General features: G+C 37.2%; 1 protein-coding gene across 2 annotated transcripts in view; it reads right to left on the bottom strand.

The window, feature by feature from the left end:
• Positions 1-17,928, bottom strand: part of LOC124802483 (sister chromatid cohesion protein PDS5 homolog B-B) — a 176,942-nt gene extending 159,014 nt beyond the window's left edge. Inside the window, exons 1-6 of one of the 2 annotated variants that reach the window (XM_047263293.1) lie at positions 17,653-17,928; positions 15,307-15,418; positions 8,231-8,431; positions 5,470-5,654; positions 4,864-5,071; positions 700-959 (exon numbers count right to left, since the gene is read on the bottom strand). In XM_047263293.1, the coding sequence (XP_047119249.1) occupies positions 700-959; positions 4,864-5,071; positions 5,470-5,654; positions 8,231-8,431; positions 15,307-15,390 (938 nt within the window). In that variant the 5' untranslated portion in view covers positions 15,391-15,418; positions 17,653-17,928. The remainder of the gene's footprint in view (positions 1-699; positions 960-4,863; positions 5,072-5,469; positions 5,655-8,230; positions 8,432-15,306; positions 15,419-17,652) is intronic. The other variant, XM_047263292.1, reaches the window with a different exon arrangement.
• Positions 17,929-20,151: the final 2,223 nt, after the last annotated feature.

Here is a 20,151-nt window from a genome sequence, read left to right as displayed (position 1 = left end):
TCTGTTTTCTGGCATAAGGGCTGAAGGCTGAGGAAGAGGGATGAAAGAAAAGAACTGGCGAGATGTAGCGAACATATACAGTTCTGGAAAATTGCGCAGCTCCAGGTCAGGGGTAACTTAACAAATGGGATGAGAAGGAAAGACTGATTGTTGAGTCCCCAACAATCAATCTTTCCCACTCATCCCATCCAGTAAGTCTCCCCTGACCTGGGGTTCTGGTCAACTTTTGCGTAACTTTACTTGTTCCCAAAGTCTCACCACTCCTTTTCTTTCATCTCTCTTCCTTGCACTTCAACCCTTATGCCAGAAGGAGGAGCCTACAACTCTGAAAGCTTGCACATTTTCTTAACTTTTTACGTGTTCTCTCCTGCCGCCACTTGGTGAGTAGGTTTTTCTATCTATCCAATTGTATTACAAAAGTAATTTTCTGCCTTTCATTAATGAACCCACTACTTGGGGAAAAAAGGGAGTAGGATCTCATCTGGAGTAATGTACTTTCCTTATAATTTATGACATTATTTGTCTGGAAATTGTTTCATTACCACTAACTAGCGCTTCGTGTTCATAAAAACGAAAAAGTACATACTCTTTCTAAATATAAGGTTAACTACAAGAGACAAAAGGCAACTCCATGTAACTGAAGTTTAGTAAATATGCACTTAAAATTAATTTGGATGAGACAAGAAGTAGAGAGTATACCTCCCAAGGAATGCCCTCCAGAGTTGAGTATGGTGACGTGCAAGATTTGAGTCACGCTCGCTGAACATCCGTGCTAACAGAGAAACAGCACCTAACCGTTCAGACTCCTGACTGCTTTTCAGCTTGCACTCCAACTGTGGGAGTACTGCAAGTAACACACTCGGGCATATATGGTTCAGTTCATATATGAGATCATAAACTTTTCCACAAATCTCCAACTGCTTTTCTTCTTTCCCCAGAATGAGCACATGGTTGAAAAACTGCAATTAAGAGAAATACAATACATACAAGTTATTTACATCAAAATGACTACATCTGCAATGACCTATCAGTATGATACAAAATCAGTGATGCCTAAAAGAAAGGAAATAAGATTTACAGCTTAACATTTTGCTGATGAAATGGTCATCATGGATAGTGCACAAATTTTAGAAAAGGAAATAACCCCAAAAGAAGCATCTTCACTTTTGCTGGAACCTTAAGAACAAAGCAATATCAACAATGTTGAGAAACAAAATATTTTATGCAAGAGTAATCCATCGTAAGTTCTCTCTTACCAGAAAGATTGTGTGATACATGGGACAATAAGGAGTGTGAATTTAATCGCTTAATATATTATAGCATTTATTGCAAGTGTATTAATATATTATAGCATTTATTGCAAATGTAAGGGCCATTCCTTGTCAAATTGCCTAATTTGGGAACATTTTCCTGCTCGACCATTACCGATTTCAGTGAAATTTTATGTGAACATTCGCAAATGTCTTCAATGAACACTGAGACAGTTTAACATTTATTGAAGCAATACTGGCCAAGATATAGTCACTTGTTTGACTTCATACGCAACTTTGCACAGAGTGAGCATGAATTTCTGGCAACTTTCAGCTGTTATATCGCAGGCAATATTTCGTTGAAAGAAATTTGTGTGTTCTCTTAAGAATAAAAATAAAAATAATTTTATGAGCTATATTCAGCCAGAAAATTTTAGGCATAATAACCTAAAAAATCAGAAGCCGATAAAAGTTCAAAGTCTGGCCTCTTACGTCTCAGGTACTAACGGTATGACGAATGCGACACTTGGCATGCAGCAAGCTAACCACACAAGATCCTCAAATATAAAATGTAATTTACATACCACTTTCCAATGCTAAATAAATTAAGTGCAGAAGTTGAAGATTTTGTAAAAAGGTAAAAAATGCGATGTTTTCACCTGATTTTGCAAAAAATTATGTTCTACAAAACTTTCCAAAGTGGCCTCATTAGAAGTATCGTGGTTTTAACCGCAAAGAAAAAAATGCATTTGATTATCCAGTGCAGTCAAAGTTGGGAGCAGAAATCATGGCAAGGAAAAAATGCAATAGAGCTCACAGAGAAAACAAATGCTGAGTGTGAAACTTATATGCAACAGCTCAGTAGCACAAGGATGTGGAATACAAAATTTCATTCACCTACTATTTTCAATAGTTTAATAGTTTACAAATTTGACAACACATTTTTCCAAAGGAGACTGGTTTTGAAATGTTGACAGAAGACAGTATTTACAAAAGTTTCCAATACATCGTATTTTCAAAAAAAAAAAATTCGTCTTGCCACCAAATCTGTAGACTACTGGATAATAGTAGGTGAATGAAATTTTGTGTTCCACATCCCTATGCTACCAAGCTACTGTGTATGAATTTTGTGTTCAGCATTTGTTTACTCTATGATATATAGGGATCCGAAGTCTACATTTTTTTCCATGACATGATTTCCGTGCCAGCTCCGATTCAAATTATCTAGCATTGTCAGCCCACGATGGATACTCAAGTATTTTTTTGTCTTTGCAGTTAAAACCATGGCCTTTCTAATAGGCTCAGTTTGGAAAGTTTTGTAGAACATATTTTGTTGCAAAATCAGGTCGAACATACCGCATTTTTGACCTTTTTACGAATTTTTCAATTAATTTGTTCAGTGCTCTAAAGGGGTACATAATAAACAAAATTTTATATTTACGACCCTTGTGTTGTTAGATTACTACATGCCAAGTTTCACATTCATCATGCCTTAGCCAAATTTGAAGTTTTTTGGACACTAATTTTTTCGGGAAATTCTGCCAAAAATTTTCCAGCTGAATGTGGCTCTTAAGATTCGTTTCATTATTATTCTTAAGACAACAAAAGTTGTACAAGATAGCCATATTTCATTCTTTACAACAAATTATTGCCCAAGATAACAGTTTGAAGTCACCAGAAATACATGCTCGCTCTGCACAGCCGCGCATGGAATCAAAGGAGTATATCCTGGCCTGTGTTGCTTTGGCAGTCGTTAAACTTTACCAATGTTCATTGGAGACATGTGCGAATGTTCACATAAAATTTCAGCTAAACCCTTCATGGTCTTGCAGAGAGGCCTCGGTGGGTTGATATGGAATGACCTGAAACATAATTACCCAGATCCATTTGAGAGTGGTAGCACACATACTGTGACAATATATATACATTAAAAAATTAGTTAATTCAGACATATCACAAAGTCTGCCTAACATATATCCAAACACAACATGTCAAATGAAAGAGTCATAACATGCAACTATTCCACTTATAGTCAGTTTACTTCACTGGCAGATCTCATCATTAGCAGATACATCAAGTCTCTGATAGTTGCAGGACTCAGCTGTTCTATACTGCATGTCAAATTAAACACCTTTCAGTCATCTAGTTTCCAAACTTATTTTATTTGGCTACCAGTTTCAGCGTTTTACTATGCCATCTTCAGACCCCTGAATGACGAGCAGGAAGATTCTAACTCGGTTCTGATCAAAACAGGGGCCAACAATACTGATATTTGTAGATTTTTGCTATAGTGATCACTTCAACCAACATCTGCCGACTCAGACTCAGAGCTGGTAGATGATGGTTGAAGTGATCGCTATAGCAAAAATCTACTAATACGAGTAATGCTGCCAGCTGTTTTGATCAGAACTGACAATGAATTTTCCTACACATCGGTCAGAGGCCTGAAGAGGATGATGTAAAATGCTAAAACTGGTAGCTAAATAAAATAAGTTTGGAAACTAGATGGCTGAAAGGTGTTTAATTTGACATCCCTTAGCAGATACAGCTTAATAGAATGAAATGGAAGTTTATTTCACAGTGTGGGGCTCAATCCAGAATACTATTGAATATTTGACAAATCTTGTGTCCCCGAGTCTAATTTTTTTCTCTCCTCTATTAACTGAAGCTGCCCATGTTCAAATAACCATTAAAAGTAGGATGCCTTTGAAAATACTTATTGCCCTGAGGTTACAGGATATTTTAGACAGTTATTTTTGGGCATCCATAATCTTAATACTTCATGTTTTGTGTGGTAAGTTTGTAGAAGCAAAGTGCACAAAATAAATATCCTATTTGTGATACGGAAAATATGTTATTAGGCCAATATATCCCAAATAGAATAACCAATTTGTTTATAGGAGTTGGTTTTAAAAAGATGCTGGAAGAAACATGTCGCCCACCATGTGTGCAAACAAGAAGACATTTGCAAAAAATGCATACTGTACTAAATTTTTATATAAAAATGACATTTCAGAATTAAAATTAATGTGTTCTATTCAAATTAAACATGCATTCATACGTATTACACTGTGAACAAATGTTTTGAAGTTTGTGAGTAGTAGAGTCAAAGAAATGCCAGTCAGTGTTTGCAAAGCATAACGCAGAGCACTGACTTACAGACATGCAGCATGTTAGGGCTCTTCCTGTTTCTCGGGCATAAACACAATGACGGCACCACCCTGTCTTGGTCTTCACGTTCCCAGGAAATACTCAATTTGGGGGTTTTGGGGGGGGGGGGGGGGGGGGGGGGGGTGTGTTTGAAGGTTTTATTACTTCATCACTAGTGGACAGAAAACTATTTTTCTGAAGTTCACGATTTACTGTTTCAGATTAAAAAGTCTAGACAGCAACGAGTCAGAAGTTCGGGGATATCAAGTAACAGGTAATCTAACTTCACTGAAATATCATTCACAATACATCAGTCAGTCTCCTAACAAAAAAACTGAAGGTAGAATGTTACATCAAACCTTAGTCACAGACGGTACATTATTTATTTTTACTTAAAAATATGTATCAACACTTACAAATATAACTATCAAGTAGTAACAAACAATGCGGCCTTTAAACTTACAGTCTGAATGTATGGTTCCAGTGTATCACTACATTTAATTACCAACTCCTTAGCCAAAAGGTATGCGTTCTTTCGTTGAGTCTTATTTGGTTCCACAATGTTCATAAGTATAATATTCAGGAGCTCATTAGAGACCAAATCTGACTCAGTAATAAGTGGACATAGTACATCCAGCATAAAGCTCTTCACTTTACCAGAGTGTTCATCACTACAAGAGAAAATCATCCTGATATAATACAAGCATTTTTGAACTATATAAGTTTCAAAATAAAAAAATATTGATAAAATTTAATACTTTAGTTGTTCTTAATATTCGTAAGAAAAGTTTATATTTAATTTCAGTTATATTAATGTGAAATTTATGTTGCAAGCTGAATAATTCTGTTTATATGTAAAGATGTGACTAATTACTGTATATTTCGCAACAGAAAATACACGAAGTTATGCTAATATACATAAAATACTACTTACTAATTCAAAACATAGTATTCTGCTGTTTCTTAAAATGTATGGAACTCAACAATACAGCCAAATAGGCCTAAACACTACAAAGAGATATAACAAAATTTATTTTGATCCTTACATTCTAAATGACTTGGTACTTACTTGACAATTCTGAACATAAGTGAGAAAAGTTTACAAAATATTTCTTGGCAGTCATCCAACTCAAAACACATGTTAAATGACTTGACGTATGCCAAATTCTCCAAAAGATAAAAATAGCGCTTGAAAGCAGGATCTTTTGGATCTTTCAATCCTGACAACTGCTTTATAAGGAATAAGAAGATTGTCTGAAAATAACAGAAGACAACATGTTATGGCCTTCAGTGTGTATATTCATTTCCTACTCTTCCTAAAAGTACTCTTAAAATTGTATTACACAGCAATGCTTTGGTTGTGTACAAAAAATGATACGAAAATTAAATGCAGTTCACACATAAACAAGACAAAAACACAAAGGTATGACATATTTGAAACCATAATATCACAACAGAACTCTGTACAATAGTTTCACAATGAAGAAATTTAAAATAAATGTTCAACGGTAAGTGAGTTGATGACAAACTCAAGAGCAGACAGAAAGTTCATACACAATTACCAGAATAAAATATCTGAAATAAAAAATGGTGAAACTGTATAAACAGGCTAAACTTAACCCAGCAGCACAAATAACACATTCAGCACAAAATAGACATAAATACAACTCAAAACTACGAGGGCTGAATGAAAAGTAATGCCTCCACCTTCATTAATTGGGTTTGGATGGGAATATTTTAATAAACCAAATGCAGTAATAATCCTTAGAATGTGGTCTGTAATTACCAATATTCACTTTTCCACATAGTCACCAGCCAATTGGATAAATTTCTGCCAACGATGAACAAGTTTACTGAAGCCATCACGGAAGAAGTTGACACTGTTTCCGCAACCACAGTCACAGTTCTCTCAATGTCTTCATCAGAAGGGTATGATGTCCCCGCAGATCATATTTCATTATCGGGAACAGATGGAAGTCAGACGGTGCTAAATCTGGACTGTATGGAGGATGCCGTACGGTGGTGAGATTCAGCCCCTTCCCTTTCCCTTTCAGACGCTTGTTAGCCGTTGTTTCAGAGTTCGCAGCGTTGTGATGTAACGATCTGAATTTATTGTTGTTCCACAATCAAGGAAATCAACATGGATAACACCACCTGCATTCCAGAACACTGTAGCCATGATTTTTCCAGCTGAGGGCTGCGTCTTGAATTTCTTTTTCTGGGGCGAGTCTTTGTGTCGATATTCCATATACTAACGTTTCATCTCCGGGTCTTAATGGTGTACCCACATTTCGTCTCCTGTCACAACTGGATGGAGAAAGGCACCACTTTCATTCTCGTGATGCGAGAGGAGTTCCTGGCAAATTTCAAGTCTGTGTGCTTTCATTTCAGGAGTCAGCACCCAGTGAACCCATTGTGCACATACCTTCCGATAGCCAAGCAAAGCAGTAATGTGACCCACATGTTCCTGTGAAATGCTGATTGTGCTTGCAATTTTTCTCCGAGTGATATGACGATTGTCCTGAATCAATCTGTCAATATTTTGCTTCAGAAACTCATTGGCTGCTGTCACAGGACGCCCAACTCTTTGTGTGTCATGCAGGTCAGATGTTTCCGCCTCAACATCTTTAAACTTACTCACCCAATGACGCACAGTATTCACATCAACACAATCACCATAAACCACTTTCATTTTCTGATGAACCTCCTTTGGGGTGACACCTTCTGCTGTCAAGAATTTAATGACTGCACGTTGCTTAAATCGCATTGACCAACCATCAGCGCAGGGTTCCATACTTTACACTGTAACCACACAACCATTCACTGCTAAGACTTCCTGCCGACTGGAGCTGTAGAGAAGAAGCTACGGAACAAGTCAGTACCTGACAAATACCAATGCTGCCAACTGTTGAAGAGTTACGAAGGTGGAGGCATAACTTTTCAGTCAATCCTCATAATATTAACATCAATAACCAAGTTTTAGTTATATTGTAACAGACAATGTGGTAATCATGAAGTGAACATTGTATTTACTAACAATAAGAACATGCAGCAATTGTATTTTTGTATTCTTTTATATTCATTGTAAATGAAGTTGAGAACTCAAATGTCAATCTGCCTATGCAGTTTGAAGCAACTCTCAAAAATCCATGAGAAAATTGAATCATAGTGAAATCTGTGGGACTGAAATCCAAGCCATATGCCACAGAATCTCAATTACTCTCTAGACCCCGTTAGTCACTGATGCAGTACAGCTCCAAAAGCTTATCTGAATGTGCCATAACATGTTCCTAAGTTTCATCAGAAATACAAAGCATGAAAAAGTAAGAAATCAAAATAATTTCAGATGCCAAGAACAAAGCAAAGTCTCATATCTTCACTGGTCATAAAACTAGAAGATAATAACTCTAGAGTCATCACTGTATGATTATGTCAGAGATGGTGTGGTGTTCTGACCACTGTCAGTAATGAAAAATTGTATTAGGCATACTTTGTATAACAGATTTACTTTTAAAATTTCACACAAGAAATTCATATTGTGACTGTTATCAACAATTTTTGCAGTCACTTGGATACATTTTTTTCTTGTATGTTCTTGAGTCTGATAAATTTTTATTTTTCTGAATAAAAACTGTAGTGAAACATTGGTGACATGTATGCCGACTAACAAACAATGAGCAGTGAATGAGAAAATTAGCAAATAATAGATAAAAGGTACCCAAAAAAAGAATATCAATGGCAGCACTACGAAAGAAGAGTAAAATAGAACTGGTTTCAAGAGCATATCTACAGGATAGAAAGTGAGAATTTACCAAAAAAAGAATACACACCTTAACCTGCTCTGGATCCTTGTATGGAGCCTCTGGTGCATATACCCTGAGGACATCTGCAATACAGCAAGCAATGAGTAACTGGACATCTCGGCTTGGGTGATGCAAAAAGTAGTCATCAGCCAGATGTAATGCCAATGGAATGTACTGTTGATACATGCCCTCATCTTGGTCCATTGCTTGCAATGTATGCGCCAATGTCTGCAAAATAATAATTATGAAATAAATCTGTGTCACAAAATTTCTGAACTAAGAAACACAGGCCCCTATCACACTGAATTTCAAGAGAAGACAACAGTTCAAGTGATTGCTGGTAAGTAAAGCAGTTATCAATATGTAGACTTTTTTTTATTTTTTATTTATTTTTTGAGCACTACTGTGGTTTACAAGACACTGTCCAATTGGAGGTGGTAAGCTATTCCCTTCCTCCAACCTTCGAACTCGCACAGCCAATTATAGGGGAACCTACAATATAATGCGGATTATGAAGCACTGTGCAATTCACCATTTTACACATCAACAAACACTGCTGGAGGTAAAAGAAGTGGTAAGTGACACATAAAAATCATAGGTCTGTCTGGCAATCAAACACGAGACCTTTGGATTAGTGATCAGTTTGTTCGTAAAGCATCTGAACCGTGACAGGTAAAAAGATCATTCTTTCACACTAGCTCACAGCACTACTGAACATGAGTATACATAATACCCACAAGTAAAATTTCTTGAAGCATTAATTTTTTTTTTGCATACCACCATTATTTTTCAAACCATTTCAAGCAGTGGCCATCTGAAATTTCTCTCCAGAAAATTTCCGCTAACATGCTGATATGTTGCAATGATTATTACACTAATAAATAATAGTACTAAAATCAAATATAACACTAAGGTTATTTCTTGGGATACGTAACACACTGCATCCTGAGTAGTACCATTTCCATGTCAGTGCCTCATATAGCTTTCTTTTAAGTGGCTCTAAATTCATCTGTATTAAATTGTTCCCTTTTAATTTATCACTAATTTTCATTCCCATGCACTGAGGTCCCTGGGCACACAGTTGGACGCAGTAGGTGGGGAGCATGAAATTTTCTTCGTTTCTAGTACCATGTGAATGGACAAAATGGTTTCCCTCATATAATTCATGTATGATGTACAAAAATATAATAATCTCATACGTATAGGGATGGCAGAGTTAATATTTTAAGTTTTCTAAACAAGGGACGACGTGATTTTTTATGATTTGCGGTGCAAATATTTCGAGTGATTTTTTTTCTGCATTTTTAGCATCCGCACTATGTTTGTCGAGTTGCCTCCAAAAACTATACTGTACCTGAATGAGATTTTCACTCTGCAGCGGAGTGTGCACTGATATGAAACTTCCTGGCAGGTTAAAACTGTGTGCCGGACCGAGACTCGAACTAGGGACCTTTGCCTTTCGCGGGCAAGTGCTCTACCAACTGAGCTACCCAAGTACGACTCACGCCCCGTCCTCACAGCTTTACTTCTGCCAGTACCTCGCCTCCTACCTCCTAGAGCACACGCCCGTGAAAGGCAAAGGTCCCGAGTTCGAGTCTCGGTCCAGCACACAGTTTTAACCTGCCAGGAAGTTTCAATACCGTACCTAATAATGGATTCAATGTAGCTTGTATATGCTACTTTCTATGTGTCAGTGTCAGCCGCAGTTGATAAAATTTGCATTGCAAATGCAAAGCTGCTCAGTTTGTTTGCTAGGTATTCAATGTGTGCCTGCCAGCTTAAACTTTTATCTATATTAAAACCTAAGAATTTGCTCCTTCTATATCTTGGTTGTTGAGAACAATCTTAACCTGCTCACATTTTGACTGTTTGGTTTTGAATTGCATCATGTGGGTTTAGATATGTTTAGATTCAACCCATTTAGCTGAAGCCAAGATTCTAAGGTACTGATCACAGATTTGGGAATTTTTCCCGAATCCTGATTTTCATCTAAGACACAAGTATCATCTGCAAACAGAACTGATGGGTAGCTGATATTTGATGGTAAGTCATTAACATAGAAGAGAAATAGGACTGGGTCTAATATGGAGCCTAGGCAATGAATCTCATTTGTGTCATGGGTAGGTGATGAATTTAGACTGGCACTGCTGTATGTAATACCTGAAATAAACCATTAGCAATTATGCACCACTGTGGCCTACACTTGGTATACAAATTTATAAACATGTAACAAGCAAAATATGACTACCAAATGGCCCAGAAGGAGCGAAGTGTGACAGCAGTCACAGAACTGACTCATTCATTAGGTGCATATGACACCAACATTGTACAAAGAACAAACAATGTACATGGTTCCGAAACTTCCTGGAAGATTAAAACTGAGTGCCAGAGCAGGATTCTAACTGCACTTTCCATGGGCAACACACTTACCAGCAGGGCACTCAGAAAAGCTTGAGAGAAGTTTGGCAAGATGGTGAGAGGTTATTGATCTATTACCTGTTGGCTTTGACCCAGGATGCTCTGTCGCCTTTCGTTTAACAATTTTTCTGATGTTTCACCAGCACAAATGACTGGCATTGTCAAAGATTCAATCTCTATTGCTGTATCTGTCACCAGGAATGGAGGCTGAATCTCTGACAATGGCAGCCATTCATGCAGCGAAAACATCTAAAATATCAAACAAACAAACTTCAGCCAAGGATCCCAAAACAAATGCGAATAGGCAACACATTATCAATATTATATCTTCTAATGAAATTTTTAAAGTTAATTTGCAAAATGTCACAACTATAACAATGGACTACTAAATAGGGTAGAAATTACGTAGTGGACCCTTCTCATATTTTTCATTGTTTATGTTCGATATATGGGCGCAATATGCACCAAAACACTCATAATCTCATCTGCAAGGCTACTGTAAAGGATTGATTAATTTTCAATGTTCTATATTTTTCAAAGTATTAAATGTACAAATATTACTGGTGCATACGCAGAACCGTAAACTCACCGAGTATGCTGGCATTACGAGTGTAGTACCTTGAGAAAATGGTGACAAAACAAGGGGATTAATATATCACCTCCACACTGATATTCAGCAACAAAGCAACCTTCCATTTATGTGGAAAGGTTGTTCACCACACTGTAGAGTGTGGGACACTGAAAATTCTCATGAAACTGTGGAACATCAACAAGAGTTACTAAAGGTTAATGTTCTCCGTGCAATGTCACTGACGAAGCTGTAAGGGCCATTCCTCATCTGTGAGAAGACTGTGATAGCTACTTCTTACCTTGATATGTTGGAGTAGTAGCTGTTTCCACACCTGACTGCTGATTCCAAGAATTTCATCCTCCAACAACATGGGGCACCCACTCATTAGAGCGACAACGTTCATCGCTACTAAGTGACTAACTTCTGCTTCGATGGACTGAGCAGACCATGTTCATGTAATCCCAATGCCAAGAACACTGGAACAGCTCTTAGAATACATCAATGCTGCTTTGATGACCACTGATAGTATGTTCCATGTAAAAAATGGAATAAACTGACTACTGCTTGGAGGAGTGTCATGCAAGCAGAGGTTTAAACTCCAGGTTGTAAACATAATACCTTGAAAATAATAGAAGTTATCAACTTCCAACATGACCTAGACCTTGGGCTACAATATAGATCATCACAATCGAGATCTCTTTCCCTGTGGGTTGGCGGGGAGAGGGGGGGAGGGGGAGGAGGAGGACGGTATTGCACCAACACACTACGGACCCAAAACTGATTTGAAAAGAGAGAAAACCCTCTTTGTCTTATTTCCACATTTGGTACTCAATATACTATTTCCTTGTTTTTACGCCCCTTGGTTCTTCTAATATGATGTTGTGGTGTTCAGTCCGAAGACTGGTATGATGCAGCTCTCCATGCTACTCTACCCTGTGCAAGCCTTGTCATCTCTGAATAACTACTGCAACCGAAATCCTTCTGAATCTGCTTACTCTACAAGTTTTAACCCCCCCCCTCCAATACTAAAGTGGTGATCCCTTTACGTCTTAGAATGTGTCCAATTAACCAACATCTTCTTTTAGTCTAGTTGTGCGAGAAATGTCTTGTCTCCCCTGTTCTGTTCAGTATCTCTTCATTACACTATCAACCCATCCGATCTCTTGTGTTCTTCTGTCTCACCAAACTTCAAAAGCTTCTCTTCTTGTCTAAACTGTTTATCGTCCATGTTTCACTTTAATATCCAGTTACACTCCAGCAAATACCATCAGAAAAGTATTCCAAACACTTAAATCTGTGTTTATTGTTAACAAATTCCTCTTCTTCAGAAAAACTTTTCTTGGCATTGCCAGTCTACATTTTATTTCCTCTTTGCTTCGGTCATCATCACTTACTTTGCTGCCTAAATAGAAAAACTTGTCTACTGCTTTTAGTGTCTAGTTTCCTAATCTAATTTTCTCAGCATCACTTGATTTAATTTGGCTACATTCCATTACCTTTGTTTTGCTTGTGTTGATGTTCATCTTATAGCTTCCTTTCAAGATGACATCCATTCCATTCAACTGCTCTTGCAAGTCCTTTGCTGCCTCTGACAGAATTACAATGTCATTGACAGACCTCAAACGTTTTATTTCTTCTTGCTGAACTTTCAATTCCCACTCCAAATTTTTCTTTGGTTTCCTTTATTGTTTGCTCAACGTACAGATTGAATAACAATCCTGTCTCACTGCCTCCTCAACCACTGCTTCCCTTCCATGGCCCCTGACTCTTGTAACTGCCATCTGGTTTCTGTACAACTGGAAAACAGCCTTTTGCTCCCGGTATTTTACCCATGATACCTTCAGAATTTCAAAGAGAGTACTCTAATATAACTCTCTATAATTTTAACAGGTACAATGAGAGTAAATATCAAATTGAATAAGGTGGCTATTAAAAAGGCAGTGAGAATTTCAAGCAAATACAATGTGATCTTCACATTTGCTGAATGAAACAAAACTATTGAAATATGCATTGATGAGGATATCAAAAGATGAAAAGAAAATTCACTATGTGAGACAAACAACTGAAATCAATAAAAGTATGGAGAAAAGAAAACAACCTTGTGTTGGGTAGACATCACATTTCCATCAAGTTACGGCGGTAACAAACAGAGAAATTGTACTGAGTTTCCAAGATCTCCTTAAATACTAGAACAGTTCAAGAGATGCATTGGAAGCACAGACAGTTCATAATGATAACAATAAAATTCTGGAAGTAATGCTAGTTGAAGTATAGGAAGCCATTTGAGATATGAAGAAAGAGTAAGGGCCTGGAAGTGAAAATGTTTCAATAGAAATGGTGGAAACCGGATGAAATTACACAAAAGGAATTTATTCACAGAATGTCTGAGAAAGAAAATATTTTCTCAAAATTTAGACATTGCAGCAATCATTCTATTTCACAAGAATAGAGTGAGAAAAGACAAAATTCCACTGCCCCATGAATCTCCTATCCATAGTAATGGAATGGAAATGAAGTCCCATGTTTCTTGACAAAGCATAGGGGAACGATGCAGGAGACCCGCACTGCCATACTAGGCAAGGTCCTAATAAAGGTGGTTTATTCACTAAAACTATATGCATCTTTGAAATTGCCTCCATCAGGTATCATCGGAGTACTGAAAATGTTAGAACTGAAAAAAGTTGGTCAAAGCAATCTATTCACTGCTGCCCCAAAGGAAATTTTCACTTCATTCCCTGGGGATGCACAGGACAGTATAAATTTATTTGTGTAATAGTAATGATGTTTTTTTAGAATAATACATGATTTATCACCTTTTTTTTTTAAAAAAAAAAAAAAAAAGTATACCAATCTATATTAATCACCCAAGCATTTGCTGGATGTGATTTAGGAAAACCACAGATACCTAAACAAGGATAGTCAGAGTATGAGCCTACATTTTCCTGAATCTGAGGCCAGTGTCCTACAAATGAATTACTTCACTTGGCTTATATATAATGTACGATCTTCTTAAGGCCATTCATACTTGGAATATTTCAGTTTGATAAACTGGGAAATAGTTAATCATTGTAAACTGGATCTTTCAAAATGTATCATTCAATGCAACACACACACACACACACACACACATATATTTGCAGATTATTCCATGACCACAACTATGTTGCTATGCCTCTATTACAAATTCACATCTTCCTCTGTGCCTTTAGTGCAATTATATCTCGACACTGAACTGAAGAACCTAATATACCTAATTTGAAAGTAGGCCTGGAAATCAATTACAATGCCACAGTTATTTTAATTCGAAAGTTGGGAGAAGGCAAGGGCATAACACTTCAAATGTGAACATTCAATGAAGGCATGCAATGTTGAAACCAACATTACAGTTAAAGGCAATTTTTTAAGTACATAACAGATGCTTATATTTAAAGGAGTACAAGTTAATAATGTAGTCACTGAACCGCCTTAAAAGTTTTTGTATTTAGGTTAGCTGCTGTAAACACAATTTTCAAACTAAGCTTCCATTGCAGTGAGAAGAAAGCTTATAACCAATGATCTATTATTACTTTTTATTTGTGACAGTGAGGCTTGGGACTTTTCATGCAAAAACATCACAAGAGAGGGCTGCTTAGTGAACAATGAATAAATGCATAAAGGAAATTACTAGGAAAGCAGGCAAACAAATGGATACAGGAAAAAAAAAAATTTGGTTTTGCTGTCCACTATTTTATTTCTGAACACCAGCATTAGCTAATACTACTTTTTGTACTCCTGCAACTCTCCTTACAGGCCTACACAAAGTGAGGTAACACAGTGATTAAAGGCCTGAACTCTCACTGGGCTGAAGTGTGTTCATTGCTCCACACCATCATTCAGACTTAGATTAAAATGAATGTTGAAATGATCCCTTTGGAACAGACGTAACTTATTTCCTTCCCAATCCTTTTCCAGTCCCAAGCTTCTGACCTATCTTTAATAAACTTTATGTTGATTGGAAATTAAACCATAATCTTAATCCTCCTCCAGTATCCATTTCCAAGGAAAGATATGTCACACTAAATTAAATAAACTTACCCATACAATCAAATGTACTGATATACTCATTAAAACTTACTTTGAGCCTTCTAATAAGTTCATCCGGACCAAGGTCATCAGTGACTGGCCGGCAGCCCTGAGGGTACACTATATCATGTGGCATCCTTTTTCCTTAGAACACCATCCACAACCTATAAAAACAACAACACAGAAAACTTAAGTGGCAAACAACAAAGTCCACCAACAAACATTAAAATTTAGTCTTTCTTTCTACACTCTCATGTATGAAATTACATAACAGAACATAAAAACATAAAAATCAGACAACTAGGGGGACAGAACATAACAGTATGGCAACAGAGAACACTTGGTAGCTACATTATACCAGTATCCACCAAAATCAGACAATCCTAACTCTCAATCATTCACCTACAGAATGAGGAAAAAAATAATTTCCCCTGCACATAACTCACTAATCTCGTTTGCAAGGTTTCTTTGATAGGTTCTGCGTCTGCTTGGAAAGAAACATACAACACAGCAATGGTGTAGAATAGGTAGCACTAGTCTCTCATATGCTGTTTCTTGAAAATATGTCTTTCATATTGCTTCCCCAGATGATGATGAGAAGATTTCACAAGATCTAAACAATTTATAGGATTGTAGCCAGGTGACATCTTTTACAACTGGCAAAGATGCCATGCAGTTGCATTCCCATAAGTTGTATGATTATTTTATTCACCAGGAGGGACTCCGGTTTCACAGAATGTAAAAGTTAGTGAATAAATCATAATCTGACGTCCCTCATTAATGATATAATCTGATACTAACTACTATACAGAACAGCACAACTAGTGATGAATCAGAATAATGATGAGCCTATTTAACATGAAATATTATGGTTAGAAAAAAGTGACAACTGTACAATAGTGTAGCTTATATCAAGTTTGTATACTCAAAGCTGAAAATGTTAAGAATACAAGAGAAACAAAAAGTTATAAAACAGGATGTGATAACAGTGCAAGCATTGCAGTTAACTGTATGGAACTACTTCCAAACAGACTGAACAAAACCACGCAGCTACTACACATACAACAGAAAATTCCAGAATGGAATTGTGTATAAGACGGTAGACTGCTATCCACCAAGTACTAGCATTGGGAGGCAACAGTGGCAGAGTATTTTGTTAGATCTCACTCCACCAGGCAACAGTAACAGCTGTGTATGATGTAACTAACATTGACAAAGGACTTTACTGATTGGCCCTACATACTACCTGATCTTCCGCCTAGTTATGTGCCTGACCACCAGTTGGTGTGTACTGTATTTAGTGGATAGTTAACTATTTTTGTATACCTATTATGTTTCTATGTATGGTAGTTTAAACTAAACTTGCTTCCTCAAAGAAGTATTTGGACAGAAATTGTGCAATAATATGAGCATGTAACTGGCATTCTTTAAACTCAAATTTGCCATAGATTGTTAAGTACATCAGAAACACGAAACCCACTCTCATCCTCCTCCACACTCAGTCACTACCTCAACTCAAGGTTGTATACTTCCTAGTTAGATCTGTCACATTTATGGGTGAAGGGTACCAAGGGTGTTACACAAATATCTAACTAGGGCCTATGTCCTCATGGTTTTAGGGCTATTATGCGACATCCATTTAACTATTAAATTGTCATCTTTGTGTATGCTGTTTTCTTAAAAAATCATTTTACGTTTATGTCAATATCATAAGATACATAATTAACCTAGCTTTTTCTACAATCCAGCAAACTCCAACATAAGAGAAATGTGATGTAAATAACAAACGCAAAGAACGACTGACCAAATAAATGGCTATGCGGAACAGGAAAAACAATGAAATTTGTTGTCATAAAACACAACACTAAACACTATATGCGTGGGCGTTGTAGCAGCAGCTCTGTACGAGCTGAATACACGATAAAAGATCGTGATGCGTCGAATGTTAAATTTATAAATTCGGGTTCAGAAACGGAGTACTGTTTTCCATAGCTTTTTGGAGTACACCAAAGTCTGGATTACTATGCACGTGTAATAAACACTAACAAAACATCACTAACAAATGGTACCTTTAATAATTTTACATTAATTAATAGGTATGTTGTTGACAACCAAGACTAATTCACAATACAAACGAAAGTTAAGAGTTTTCTAGCGTCATTTGTTTTTACATTTACTGACGTAAAACACTTGAAGTCTGACACCAATGAAATTAACACCCATTTGCTGCGAGATCAGTTTTATCCCAATTTCAAGTTTGTTTATACCTCGTGTTTGCCGAACATCAATATATATGGGTCATAAACGATTGCTAATGAACGATCATCTGCAAAACACGCAACTAACGCAAAATGTTAAGCTTCAAATGAATCTAATGTCACCTCAAATATGGCATTACCTCAAATACAACATGCAGTCTTATCTTTCCTTCAACTGTATACTAATAGATGTCAGAGAACTGTTATTTAATCATAAACACCAATTTCACTCGGTATCATCTTCACTTCCACACTGTGTTTTGTCAACATCTAGCTAAAGGGAACAATATGCGATACGTATATTGTTTTTACACAATCACACGATCAAACGTACGAATGAAAACAACACACATTACACCTAACATTAAAACTGCGGGAAAAATACACCCCTTCTGTAGCCACGGAACGCGAAAAACAGGGGCGCCAACACATTACCCAAAACCTGACGATCAATGTTATCTATGACATTGGGTATACAGACCCACTGTTTAATGTTTACTTGAGCGTAATTACGAAGGCGGAAAATCCCCTTAATTATGGATATATTTTAATTTATCAAAATTATAGTCGCCTGATATATTATGATTTATCCCTTAAATACTACTACACGATGCGCTTACCATACTGATAAAAAAAATATGTATAGAATAAAGCTTGAAATTAATAAACTATAAACACAAGGGAAAGTTCTACGATGTCATCCACGCATGTAGCCGAGTGAACCATCGTTACCACTGTAATGCTATTGACTAGTTAAGAACAAAGCTAAGCAAGGTCATTGACACCAAATTATACACCATTCTAATCAAGACATACGAAAATTATAGAATAACTGACGCAGCACTACTATAACCGAAATTCTATTTGACTAACAGAAAACAAATGGTAGTTGATTAGTCAAATAAAAATTCTGGTCTCTATAAAGTAAAATATGGGAGCCTACAAGGATTTGACCTGTTCCTTTTCTTGTTTATAGTCTACATGAATTCTTTAATAAATTTCTTGCTGTATTTAAGAGCTGCGTATGTTAGTGGCACAATATTCCTCATATCACATTAGTGTGCGAATGTTGTGGATAAATGAACGAATTCATGGTTGCAAAAGACAGCTCAATAATTACAGGAAAATAAATTGATACTAGGCGATTTATCAGATAGGGTAAGTATCACTATTAGATACTACCCAGTAACAACAGGGCGAATAACGCTGCAAAAAAATAACTTCCCCAGGGATATAAAATGTCTGACAAATACGAAAGTAAAAATTAAAAATAAACTAAAAAAGTTTCTCCTTATAACATCTGTTCTGTAGAAGAATTTCTATTACTGTAATGTGTGAAAGGTGGTGGGTAGGACTAACTAACATCTATAGATATTAAAAATAAATAAATAAATACATGTTCAGCATATAGCAACATTTAAAAATTAAGTTGCGATCTGTAAGTAAAATGATTTGTTCCACATCATAACGAATTATCATGCAAATGATCCATGAAACATTAAACTAACTAACATTAAAGGAAAAATACTGTAGTAAAATCGCATAAAATATACACTGATTAGCCAAAACCTTATGACCACCTTCCTAATGGCCAATCCACCTTTGACACAGATAACAGCGGCAACACACCGTAGCATCAAAACATTCAATCACATCCCAGGTGTCTGATCTGGATCGGACCTGGTGAGTTGGAGGGCCAGCACAGCAACTGGAACTAGCCACTGTGTTCCTTCAACCATTCCATCACACCCCTAAGCTTGTGACATGGTGCATTATTTTACTGAAAAATGCCACTGCCGTCAGGAAACAAGATCGTCATGAAGGGATGTACGTGGTCTGCCCAAGTGATTGTTCCCCAGGGCATAACGGAGTCGCCACCAGCTTGTCTCCCTCTTGCTATACAGGTGCCAAGGAGCTGTGCCCCTGGAAGACGACGGATTCATGCCCTCCTATCGGCATGGTGAAAGAGGTATCGGGATTACTCAGACTGTACAATGATCTGCCATTGCACTAAAATCCAAACCGAGGGTCATGCGGTCATTTCGGTTAAAACTGTCAATGGTTAACACAAGGCACAAGCAGGGGCTACCAGATGCGGAGGCCCATCATAAGGAATGTTCAGTGCACTGTGTGTTCAGACACACTTCTACTCTGCCCAGCATTAAAGTCTTATGTTAGTTCCACCACAGTTGGCCGCCCCTCCTCTTTTACCAGTCTGCCCAGCCTACGACATCCAACACCTGTAATGAGGGGTGGCCGGGCAGCCTCATGACATCTGGACATGGTTTCACCTTGGTTTTGCCATGGTGAAGACACTCGCTCCAGCACTACTCGAACACCTGATAAGTCGTACAGTTTCCGAAATACTCATGCCAGGAATCCGGGCATCACAATCTGCCCTTAGTCCAAATCAGATAGATCACATGCCTTCCTCATTCTACACACGGGCAGCTCGCTCACTGAGACTACATGCACCATGTGTGTGTCTGGCTAGCAGGCAATCCTCGCCAGGTAACCATGCTATCGTCTGACGAATAGAGTGTTGGAAGGGTTCTGGGAAAACACACTACACCTATATAAGAAAGTACATCCAAGACGCTAGTGCAATAAATTCTAGGCATGACAGAAGGCACTGACAT

The sequence above is a fragment of the Schistocerca piceifrons genome, chromosome 6 (assembly GCF_021461385.2).
Source record: "Schistocerca piceifrons isolate TAMUIC-IGC-003096 chromosome 6, iqSchPice1.1, whole genome shotgun sequence".
Classification (NCBI taxonomy): Eukaryota; Metazoa; Arthropoda; class Insecta; order Orthoptera; family Acrididae; genus Schistocerca; species Schistocerca piceifrons.
The sequence above is the reverse complement of the archived record's forward strand: the minus strand, read 5'-3'. Positions and strand labels throughout refer to the sequence as shown.